Genomic DNA, 12,437 nt, shown 5'->3' on the forward strand with positions numbered 1-12,437 from the left:
TGAGAAGATGCAGAAGAGCCTTCATGCTGGTTAAATGCCACGTGACTTTTCACCTTTCCACAGGTTTAATCAGTGGTAGCTGATTAAGCTACATTTCCAACTGCATCACGGTACTGCAGCAGCAAGCTGTCAGGGTGGATGACAGCATCCAGCCTTCTGGGACCACCTGCTTCCAACAGAAAGTCCCTTGTAGTATGAAACAGAGAGAGAAAAGGGTTGTCTTTTGAAAAATTGGTATCAACATGTAGCAAATCAAAATATTTTTACTCTTATTCTGTATTGAGTTAATCAGGGAGCGGGTAGTCAGTTCCACTGAGGGACTCGATATAAGATACTACCTTCTTAGAGAGAAGCTATAGTTCAACGTTGTGATGCTGTTATATCATATTTAACAAAAAGCATACTTTGCTAACATAGGATGAAGACATTCTTACTACATACATCCATCTGCTTCCTTTTCTTGTCCTTCCTTCGACACATGCAGATGATTTTATATGAGACATTCTTTTCTAATGCCACTTTTATTGTATGCTTACCACAGCAAATACTGCTCACGTGTAGACTACTATTTTGTCCAGATCTCTTCCTGCATTAAAAGACTTACATAATCGTATTGAGAGAAAGCACTTAGAGATCTGTAATCCACTGGTCTTACTGAATGACTTTTTACATAATGAAAATCTGTGAAGGGTAAATATGTTGACTAGGAGTTCCATTAGCACTTAAATATAAGATATTTCTGAAAAATGTACGTGAACACTGCAAAGCTTATAAGAGAAAGAAAAGAAAGCCCATAACCAATCCTTTCAGACTTCAAACAATAAGCACATGTCTAATTTTTAATCTGAAAGCTAATGAAATCAGTCATTTAGTCAGTTTTTAAACAACTGCTTTCATGTAAAAAATACTTTCATATTTACATGAAGAATTTTGAAACTAATTTTATTTCATATTCATAATGCTCAAGTTTGATGTTACATGGTTTGCAACATAAGGAGAATCGCTTTACTTATGATTCTGTGTTCATTTCATTAGTAAACAGCATAGAGCACTTTTGTGGTGATAGACTGGAAGTTCTGGAATAAAATTACAAATTGCTGCATTTAACAGACTCAGTTCTGATAGTTTGATACAACTGTTGATCATTGTTGCTATCAATACCACAGGACCAAATTTCACACTCCTTACTAAGGTTGTGTGTATCTTTTGCTAAAGTAAATGTAAGCTTTGCTGGCTGAAAGGGGGCAGTTTGGATCCTAACACAGTGAGGATCTAATACGTTAGTCTAGTCTAATATGTTCTCTAGTTTTCAATTGCCCAAGCCAGTGGTTCCATACTTTATTCAACAACGCTGAACAAGCAGTGCTGAAGGCAACCTCATCCCTGTTATCCTAAATGTTATCATACCTGTTTCCTAAGGCAGAGATTTCTTGACTTTTCAGACTGCGGATTCCCTTGCAGTATAAATTACGATATATCACTATATTCAACTTTTGGGACCTTGAGAGGGGTGCATTTCTGTAAAGAAAACTGTAATGAGAGGGCTTAGCATGTTACTTTTATTCCTGTGGTTGAAATGGGAACTTTTTGTTTAGAAGAGGTTACTGACAAGCTGTATTAATATTCCAGTTTCTGTTTGGTTTTAATTACTGCTGCAAGCCAACCAGTAAGTTATAAGAATGTACTTTATTTTAAATTAAATAAATAGTGACAGTAACAAGTTTGAATTATTCAAAGTGTAAAAAATACCACCCATGCACAGGCAAAACCAGTATAATTCAAGTCAGGAATAGGATTTTAGTATACAGCAAATTTAATGTGTCTATCCTGTGAATAAAGACAAAAGAACTGAAGTAGAACAACATTGAAATTAAGCAATGACCATCTTCTTTTGGACTGAAAACACAGTAACATTCTCATTCACTGATCAGCATGACAGTATTTGCATTTTCATCATGCTATTTAGACATAGAGTATTTTGAAGTTTGACTTCCCTTTTTTCACTTACAAAAATAGCACTTCCAGTCTCCTTCCAGTTGCATTCTGGTGAAAAAAAAAAAAAAAGACGACTGCAAATCTACAACATCTCGTTATTTCTTAATTTAAAAGAAGCATCAGTACTTTTGAGCAATGGTGGTTTCATCTTGTTTTGATTTTGTGTGTGCTGTTGTGCCTGAACTCTGCCACATTGAGTGTACGCTTGTATCAAGTGTAGGAGATTAATGGCAGGAACATTATCCATTTAGATGGTGCCAATCCTCTGTTAGAATTCTACTTAATCTTTTAATTTCGGATAGCCTAAATATAAGATGATACAGATTTTTAGGAACAAACTAATGATGAATAAATCTGCAGCCAGCTTTGTCTTAAGATTTAAAAATATGTTATTTTTCCAAGGTTCAATCCTTTAAATACTAATTGTGTGCATATTCATAATGAAGCAAGACTTACATAATTATAGGCTACTTGTATGAATTCTTTGAGACCTGTATCCAAAAATCCAAATTCCAAAAAATCCAACGGACTGAAAATTTACAAGTTACCAACTCACTGAGGCTTGCTTTTGAAGATGAGATTACCTATTCTTAAAAATTCTTCTACACAACTAACTGTGGATAAACAGTATACCCACTTCAGGATACCAAGAGACAAGATAATGAATGTTGTAGGTGTTACCATTTACTTATCCACCAGAAATCAGACTTGCATTACTTGGGTTTTCAGAACATGTGGTTCAACGATCTGATTTCAAAAGGAAGATGGAGTTTTCAAGAAGCACAGAATAGAGTCCAACTTCTTATCCACCTTCCTGTGAACTAAGTAAAAGGAGAGTGCAAAGAGTGAAAATACCCACAAATCGTTAGTGACTAGTGGTGGCAATCCAAAAACGTACATTCTCCTGCAGCTTTTGCTGTATCTTCCATAAATACGTTTACTCAATATGACTTTGAAGGAGATCTTTTCATTTAAATCAACACACCGCAATTACAGCTTGTCTAGACAGACTGAAACAGTAGCACCAACAAATACAGGCTTGACTTTTGTTAGAATGCTGCTGGGGTTCTCTATGAACCTAGGTTAACTAAGTAGAATCACATCCTATGGAATGAGTGAAATAAAATAGAAAGAAATGTGGAGTCGTATAAAACTGTGAATTCCCACGAGAATGGAGTTAGACTGGATCAATGTGCAGAACTCACATTATCCTTCAACGTAATGGTAGTTTATAGCCTGTAGTTCGGGCCTCCACTTACTATTTTTCCTCACCTACATTATTTTTTTTTTCTTACCTACAAGTGACCAGATTCAAATTTGTCACACACTTTTTCTCCCCAAATCCAGTTCTTAGGTTTTAAAGAATAAACTCCTGCAGTTTTTCAAAGTATGTTTAGTTTAGTTTTGAACTAAAAAATATTAGCTGTTTAGAGTGTTGTCAACATAATTTTATTTAACAAGCATGAAGACTATTGTCTAGTAACTTCACAAAACATGTCTGATCGTTATTTTTGATAATGTGTCCATAATAATCAATGCAGAAGAATAATAACTTATTGAAACCCCAATATTACAGGGTCTTTATATGTGCCTGTGGAGCGCCTCATACACCTACAGCACTATAAAGTATGTACCAAGCATTCTTGAATGGATAGTGTGTGTTCACAGTAACAGAAGACAGTTCCATAGGTCACGTAATAAATACCGTAATACATAGGTCCTTCTACAAAACATTACAGAGCTGCTCCGCAAAGTTAGTGTCTGACCCTCCAATTTTACATTGAAATGTTGACAATCTTATGGCAAAGCATTGGAAAGTTTTATGCTGCTCTTGTATTTACCTCCCAAAATTGCAGTCTATCAAATTGGACCAATCCTACAGGCTTCCTGTTTCCCAAATGATTAATCAGACATGAATGAGATACGAAACTGAGACACATTTTTAGCTTTGCCTGGATTTCTGCAAAGAATTCAGGAGCTTGCAGAAGTGTGACTGTACATATACAGGCATCAATCCCTGCCTGTCAACATGAGAGGGGATCTCTTTGGATTATTAGAAAGGTCTGCTTTAACTTGACATCATTTTTGTTTGCCAAAATCTATTTTCAAAAATCACTGCTTCTGCTGTGGGTAGATTCATTGCTCCTATTTTCACAGTTAACCGTGAAGTGCAAACTGTTTGCTTCTATAGGAAGAAAAATTTGAACCAATGGCAAGAGTCAGCCTTTCTGCAGGGGAAGACAAAATCGTGGTAAATGTGGATGAAAACCATGAGGCTTGCTAGTATTTTTCTGAATATGCAACTCTCCCTTTTTTCTCTCTGGATTTGGAAAGCCATTAGTCATTCGTGCATGGTCTGCCAACCCATGCAACTGGGTTCTGTACAATCCAGTCTAAATCAACAAACAGTATTTGGTATCAAACATTGCTTGTTCTGTTTTCTCCGTCCTCCTCCACACCTCCCCCCTCCCCAACCATTACCTTATCTAAAATAGAGGCTGTTTACATTCTTTTACTGGGGTTTTCATACTTCTCCTTTTCCTTCACTGAAATAATATTTTGTGTATTTGATGAAAAAAAAGAAGTATTCTATCCACTTTGTCAGACGAAACACCTGGGTTAGCCTCCAAATTGTGTAACTCTCCAATACTGTAAACAGTGACCAGCAGGAAACACCAGAGCCTATTCAAGAACAAAAAATACAGGCTTCTGAGAATAGTGATCTATTAATAGCAGACAAATCCCTGTTATAGCCAGTAGTGATAATACCCTGATACTTCATAGTTAACCGTTACAAGTCCAGCAGATGTCCAGCATCCTATTCTGCAGGCTGATTTGCATCTCTTCAAAAAGCAAGAAGAAACAAATCGTGCCCTTTAGGATATTGAGAGGCAAAAGTTTTGCTTTGTTTTTTCAAGTGCCAGGTTTAAATTCTCAGCTCATCCGAGTGACCCGTTTTGAAATTAAAGTTGAGGCATGAAACACTCCAAAGACAGACCGGGGGGGGGGAGGGTCGCTCTTGTCAGAGCCTGCACCACCCTAAGAGAGTTTTACCACACACACTGCCAGGACAATAGCGATAATGAGCACAGCCGAGAAAATAATCCCAGCTAGAACCTTGCTGATATCGCAGAAGGATTTATTTTCCTCCACAGAGATCATGCCAATAGAAGAAGCACCCACGCTGATGGTGGATTTTAGTTCAGCCCCTGGGTCTTGCTTGGCCTCTACTGTCCACTGGGGGACACTGACCTTCATTTCCATCTCGTACATCATCTCTCCTACCTGGTTGATTTCGTTCTCGAGGTCTTTCAGATCCACCACGTCTATATTGTGCTCAGCCTCGTATTTCATGTTCTGGACGCTCATCGCCCTGGCGGCCACGCCAGAGGTTCCCCCACTCATGCCTGTCTGGATCAGGTGCTTTTTGGGGACGTTCAGCGGGAACTCGTGGCCCAGCTCGAGAGCTCGCCTCATGTCAATCTCCAGGATCTCTAGGCACGTGGAGAAAATCACCCATAGCCTCTCGAACTCGGCCTTATCTTCCTTACTCACGGTTTTGTCCTTCAGGACCGTGGTGAGCTTGTTCCTGTTGGCCACCGCTAGCTCCTGGGCTTTCTGCCGGGTTTTCTTGAGCTCCTCCCGCAGGTTCTGGGAGTCCGAGGTGCCGCCGATGGTCAGCACCATGTGCCGGTAGCAGGCGGTCACCTTGTTGAGCGCGTCCAGCAGCGCTTTGCACTCCTCCTTCACCATGATCCCGCCGGCGGCGCGGGGCTGCCTCCCCGCCGGTCTGCCGTGCTGCCGCTCCGCCCCGATCACCCGCTACCGGGACCGGGGAGCTGCCGAAGCCGGATGCTACCAGCGCACATGGCAAGCGGTAGCTCCGGGTCGCGCACGCATTCAGCGCCCTCCTACCCGCCTGGCGTCCCCGCCGGCTGCTCGGGCGGCGCTGACGCTTCTAGGAGCCCGGACGGGCTGCGGGGAGTCCCGGGCGGGCAGGCAGCATCGCTCCCCGCCTGCTACTGCCACCGCGCCGGAGAACCGGGGCGGCTCATCCCGCACCGCGCGGAGCGGCGGCCGGGGCTCCCAGCGATCGGGCGCCGCTTTTTGAAAAGTGCCGAACACCGAGGAGGGAGGAGGAGGAGGAGAAGAATGCGCGGAGGACGGCGCTCTCGAGAACGAAAGCCGGGGAGCCGGCGGGCCCCAGCTGCCGCTGCCCCGCCGCTCGCCTTTCCCTCGTCCCGGCTGGGCGCCCGCGGAGTCACATGGCGCCGCCCGGGGAGCGCCGGCGGCCTCCCGGGCGCGGCCCGGCCCGGCCCTATAAGCCCTCGCAGGCTCCGCCTCCGCAGCCTCCGACGCCGCGGCGGCCGCCTGGCTCCTCGCTCGCTCCCCGCCGGCGCCCGGCCATTGGCTTCGTGCGGCGCCGCCGCCGCGCCGGGCCCGCCCTGGATCCCGGTAGGGCTCGGCTGAGGCGCTGGAGCGGTTGCGGGGGGCGGGGGGAGATTTCGCGGCCGGGGAGGAAGGGAGGCGATGTTGTCGGTGTAAGTAGCGCTCCCGCCTCGGCCGGGGGCGGCCCGCTTCTCGGCGGGAGGGCGGCCTCCCGCGGCGGGACCCGCTCTGAAGCGCCGCCGCCGCCGGGGTGGTCCCTCCCGCCCCTGGGTGACGGGGAGGGGGGGGCAGGGCGGGCGCGCCCTCGTGTGCCGTGCGCCGGCAGCGGCTCGGCCGCGGCCTGGCCGGCGGGCGGCGGAGGGGTGTGTGTGTGTGTGTGTGTGTCTCCGTCTCCGCCGCGGCCTGCGCCCGGCCTGGAGCTGCGGCGGGGCGGCCGGGGGGGTCAGGTCGTGGTTGCTGCCGGGCTTGTGTGGGCCCGCGGTCTCGCCGGCACCTGCCTTCCGTCCCGCTCCCTTACCGCGGTGAAGCGGCAGGAACGTTTAATGCGCTGCTGAACTTCATTTAACCCCAGCTACGTCGGCTGTTTACATGAGGTCGGTGCTGTCGGATTCCTACCAGACCGCAGGGTGCAGCGGGTGTCGCAGGCCCTCCAGGGCAGTGCAGGGGGATAGAACGCGTGTTGTCTTCGCCTTTTGCGCGGGCGGTTTAAGGCGGCCCGTGGGAAGCGTGGGTGTGCCATCCGGAATGTCTGCTCTTAGCTCAAGTCGGGCAATTCTACATCAGAAAGTGCAGGAAACACACCGGTTCCTCACTAGCAGAAATGATGCTTCACAGACTACCCTTGTGAATGTGCTGAAGTACCATATAGTGATTAGCAGTGGACGCTAGGCCGTGTTTGTATGTTCATCCGAACCTTCTAGAAGAACAGTTGATGATGCTGAGTGCTACAGAGCAAACTGAACTATGTTCTCTCTAGCACACGATGCGTCTTTGCCAAAGTGGACTTCTGGAGAACTTGCTTGTCATAACATACCCTGCTACGTATGCCTCAATGTTTGTAAGTAACTGAGTGGTTTTCTGATGCTGTAGTAACTTGAAAAAGATGTGATGACATACTCCCGTGAGAAGGGGGAGCATGACCCTTTCCCTTATCATGCCACCCCTTTAGTGCAGTGTGTGCTATGAGCAAGATAATGTGCTATGAGGAGCAGAGTCCAGGCAGGCTGGCTTGCTGGAGCTCAGCCCAGCCTGCAGAGTCTTTTCTAGACTGTTCCTTCTTCTGGATCTTTGTAGCTTGGACTCTACTGACTGTTCTTTTTTTTGTTGTTCTGCCTTAATTTTGGTCCTTATTCTAAGCTGTACGTAGCTTCTCCTGCAGGTTGCCACCTGTGGAAGAAACTGTCTTTTAACTTCTGTAGATTGCAAGTTACTACAGGGTAAACTGAGTAGCTCACTACCAATTTGTGTGTTGGTAGCCTAGAAGTGAATCAGTAATGCCTGTTTCCTTGTAGCTGTAAAGAAACACAGGATCATTTTGACCTGATTATAAGTGAAGTCTTACAATTGCTTAATCATTGTCAGGTGGAAAAAGGATTAGCTCTGGGTTTGAATCTGGAGTCTAGTGTGTGACTTAAGTGTTAAGCTTATTGCTAACTAAATCATGCATTATTTGTGTGTGTGTATAGCAGCTGTGTTTCAAGTCTGCCACGTATCACTAAAGTTACTGTTCATTGTGGCACATCAGAACCTTGAAACTGCTTCTCTGAAAGTAGCTGAAAAGGGGAGGGAGAGGTTATTGTTTCAGGAACATGTGACTACTTAAACCTGAAGGTGGCAGCAGTTATAATCTGTATCAGATAATGCCTAAATACATCTTCAGGTGTGTCATGTGGGAAGAAAGAGGCTGTTATTTAGATTAGTTCTAAATTAAGTTCAGCTGCATGCAATTATCCAATTCAGGTAGATTGTGGAAACTCTTAAAATTCAGTTGTTGTTTCAAACAGGTATGATGTTCTGAAAATCCACATCTTGATACTGCTTTCAAACAAGATGCTGACTGGCCAAAATATTGTCCTGGGAAAACAATTAGGATGGAGTGTAAAAATCCTTAGAAGTGAATTAGGATGCGGCATAATGAGTAGTAGGAGAAATGTATTTCCTGGTTCTGTGGAAAGGCTTTCTTGCAATAGATGTTAATGACCATATTCTTCCTATTCCAGTACCCTTAAAAACATTTGCCAAGTATTCTGTGATGCTTCTTGAACGTCACTACTTGTTAAATGCTATATTCTCATTTTAACAGACTTTGAAGTAGAATTTTAGGTAAATACAAGTCTGTTTTGTTTAAACGGTTGGTAAGCCTTGCCTGTTGGGCTCGCTTTTGGAGTAAGCTCATTTACTGAATTCAGCCTGTGGAATGCTGTGGCTGGGGAAAGCTTGAAGCCACTGTGAGATAAGAATGGGATACTGTGAAAATGAAACATGACATCAACCCCCTCCCTCCCCCCATTAACTGATAACACTATGCAACTTCCTTCAATAACTATTGAGTGATTTGCTTGCTGGTGAAGTGGCTTGCGGATTTGATCCATAGCAAGAATCTTAATTTGTATTATGCAAAGAATGTTAGACTGATATGTCTGTGTCATGCTGTTTACTGTCAGGAAGCTCTTAATTACCTCAGGCTGGTGTATGGTGTGTTACATAGCGTCAAAACAGCAGCAGTGGTTAAAATAATTTATTTTGCTATTTAGAAGAACTTACCTGCTGAATTGTGTTCCAGTCTTCCTTACCCTTGCTCTGCTCCCTAAAGGAGGGAACTAGTGTAATTCTGCAATGTTTTTCATAACTAGATATTCCAGTAACGGTCTGACGTTAAGTTTCTTGCAGTGATGAGGTAAGACTTAGTGCTAGCCTGCAAGGATTTCATTTTCTTATTGAGATGCACAGAAAATGGATTAAGTTCCAGTCCAGTTGTCTGGTCTAAGGACAATCTGAATGAAGGTAAATGGGATACAGGGTTGCTGGCTTCAGTTCCCTTATATTTCCGTGGGTGGCCTGTGCTGAGTCTGACCCTGGATACTTGGTTTCCTTACAGACTTGCTGCTAGTCTTGGAGTTGATATCAACCTCATGAGGTCTGCTGTGAACGACGGTGGTCTGTAACTGTAGTCAAGAAATGGTGTTACCTTCTGTGACCCGTATCTCAGCAGCAAAGTGTTCAGGCCCACTGCACCGTCAATACACGGGCTGGGGAATTACACCACTGTCTTGCCTCAGTAACTAAAGAATCAAAATAATTGGCTTAAGTAAAACACTGTTTATACTTGTATTTCAACTCCTTTATTTTCTTCCCCCTTCCAAAGTAGTACGTGTGCTGACACCTCTGCAAACCTGAGGAGGTGGCCTTAAATACAGCTCACTAATATTTGGAGGAAGCATCCTTGTTTGAGAAGCTGTTTTGGGAACTTTGTACTTTCTGTTAATATTTTTCTTCTAAATGTTCCTTGTAATTGTTTGTGTGGTTTACTGACCAGCACTCTCTGTACTCTGTTCCAGGGCTTGCTTGTGAATAGCTCAGGGTTCCTGATCTGAGAATTTAATACAGCTTTAATAGTGGTAAGCCAAGGAATGAAAATTCTTTGCATCTATTCTGGTGGATTTGTAAACCTGGAAGAATTGAGAATTGGGAATCTAGTCTCTATTCTGCTGTGAAGAGGATAATGCAGCTTGTTCATAATACTTGGCTAATGACAAGTAAGATTATCTCAAAAATCAACAGAAGTTGATCATCCAGAAGTTCCTGGATGAAAGTGGGAAGCTTGCCTGTTGAAGGATGAGCCGCTCATATTGAAATGTACTTTTCTGGAGGAAAAAAATAGGTAATTGTGGAGAGTCAAGCCCATATGTTCTTTGTCCTCGAGTCTGAGACAAGTAAGAATGTATCCTTGTCAAACTACAGTGCAAATACACTGTTAAAATACAAAAGGTGAACCTTCTTACTACTTTTTTAAGAATGAGCTCAGTTTAGAGTTTATGAGGTGGGGTTCATAATTAAGAGCTGCATGAGGAACTGATACAGACTGATCTGCACAGTACTCCCTGTTGCTGGCAGGTGCTGTAGGGTCTCTGGGGGGAGGCCTGTCTGAGAAGGGTGGGAGCAGTGGTAGGAGAGCCAGAGCTGTTAGGCCTAAAAAGGGCTTGGGGGGTAATTGGGTAGAGACAAAACCAAAATCATGAGATCCTGTGCCAGCTCTTAACCCTTCACTGGAAGAAATGTGTGCCTGAAGGGGAGATGCTGAGAGAAATGAGCATCTTCCTGGAATGCTGCTGACCCCTCCTTTCCAGACCCTGTTCCATCACTGTCAGACTGATGTTCTGGGATCATAAAACTTAGTTTTTCCCTGATTGCTAGGAAGCCTTGAGCTGACTGATGCAAATTCACTGCTCTGTAATCTGATAATTCAGAGGTGTTATTCTGACATATTTCAGTTTCACAGAAATCAATAGAAGCTGAATCTAGAAGGGGTAGGAATAGATTGTTACCTTGTTTGCTCCCTTGTGGTGAGCAGGGTGCGCTGGAATGTGTCTCAGTTGTTTTTCATAAGATGCTCAGGGTTCATCCCTTAGGGGAGGGGGAGTAAGGTTTCTTGTGTGCTCAGAAACAGAGGAAGGATCTCTTGTTTTGATTTTGAGGTGAATGCTGTTTTGAGGGCTCAAGTCTAGATTGTAACCTTTGTCCAGAAGTGGAGCAAACGAGGAGTAATAGTGCAGGTAAAATAGTGGCTGAAGTGGTAACTAGATTTTTATTTGGACTGAGACTAGTTAAATTCCACTGTTAGAGTCCTTTTGAGAGAAACTTCACAGTATTGCTACACAAGTAAAATTCAGTGAACTTAAAGCTTGAACGTTATATGCTAATGGACCTGGTATTGGAAGATTTTGGAGAACATGGCATTCTGCTTCTTTGTAGCTGGACTTTTGTGGGGAGGACACTGATACACTTGATGTTAGCATCCCAGTGTATTATCTTAACTTGCTCTCCTGGAGAGATTTCAGGCTACTGAACTATGCTAAAAATTTTTACCAACTTTGGTAGCTGTTTTACTGTCTTTGTTCTGCCAAAGTATTATTAAAATGCCTTGGTGAAAACACAGGATCTTATACTTCATTGAATATGAAGCGTTTGTATACGGAATCCCTAATTCTGTTACAAAAGACACTTTCTCTGTAGTATGTTTTGTTAGGTCTTTGACAGTGGTACAGCAGGACATTCAGAAGATGATGTGCCTAAGAATTGAGTAAATAGTTGTATAACTTGCTTGTGGACATGATATAACTGCCAAGTAACAATGCAAATACAACGACATCTTCTACTTTAATGGCTGTTTGTCTAAATTTCAAAATGCTTCTTAAAAGAAAGTGAAACCTGATAGGTCTGTAAAAGATACCTCACTTGACCATAGCGAAAGGCAAAGACCATCAATGACAAGTGAAACTGTCATAGTTAAATCCTACTCATTGTTTTCAGTACCAAAGGTTGTAAGACTTCATTTCCAGTGGTTTGGAGAAAACAGTGATGTGCTTAGATTCCATGGTATGTTTTTCACTTTAGCTATCCCTTTTACCATTAGTTATATCATTAGAATTATCACTGTGCTCTTAATCTAGAAAGGATTTGGCTGTTTTGAAGTTATGATTATGTTTTTTTTAAATGGTAACATAATGCTTATTAGATTCTCTGATCAGCTAGCTTCTGTTCTTCCAGCAATTTGAGCTATTTCTGTGTTTACAGGCATGAAGCCACACACTTAAGTGATTCCATTTAAACCTTTTATATAACATTAATACTTGTGTATTGCTTTACAGCTCAGCATGTTAGAATTTAATAAACTTCATAGTGAATATGGCTTATGACAATTTTTAGTGGGCTTTCTGTTAAGCATTAAACAGTTCTGGTAATGTATACAAGGCTTTGTAAATTTCCTGCTTTCTTAGTGTTAGTTAGTAAATCTAAAGCTGTCCAAGGTGCAACTAGACGAATAAATCTGTATC

General features: G+C 43.3%; 2 protein-coding genes across 14 annotated transcripts in view; one reads left to right on the forward strand and one right to left on the reverse strand.

Annotated features, from left to right (window-relative positions):
* Nucleotides 1-1,667: 1,667 nt before the first annotated feature.
* LOC115346118 (regulator of G protein signaling 9 binding protein) lies at nucleotides 1,668-6,273 on the reverse strand. Its single transcript, XM_030025804.2, has one exon. The coding sequence runs from the start codon at nucleotides 5,746-5,748 to the stop codon at nucleotides 5,035-5,037; it is 714 nt and encodes a 237-aa protein (XP_029881664.1). The 5' UTR covers nucleotides 5,749-6,273; the 3' UTR covers nucleotides 1,668-5,034.
* The window catches only part of ANKRD27 (ankyrin repeat domain 27), a 49,377-nt gene continuing 43,095 nt past the window's right edge, over nucleotides 6,156-12,437 (forward strand). For 7 of the 13 annotated variants that reach the window (XR_003925023.2, XR_003925024.2, XM_030025787.2 and 4 more), the window contains exon 1: nucleotides 6,156-6,450. Coding sequence is in view for 5 of the 13 variants with exons in the window: in XM_030025787.2 (XP_029881647.1) it covers nucleotides 6,261-6,450 (190 nt within the window). In the remaining 8 variants the exon portion in view is untranslated. The other 6 variants (XM_030025797.2, XM_030025799.2, XM_030025798.2 and 3 more) reach the window with 6 other exon arrangements.

Source organism: Aquila chrysaetos, chromosome 9 (assembly GCF_900496995.4).
Source record: "Aquila chrysaetos chrysaetos chromosome 9, bAquChr1.4, whole genome shotgun sequence".
Lineage (NCBI taxonomy): Eukaryota > Metazoa > Chordata > Aves > Accipitriformes > Accipitridae > Aquila > Aquila chrysaetos.

What these genes read in the sequence shown, in the direction of transcription:
- LOC115346118 (XM_030025804.2), bottom strand. Translation starts at nt 5,748, where the DNA reads ATGGTGAAGGAGGAGTGCAAAGCGCTGCTGGACGCGCTCAACAAGGTG.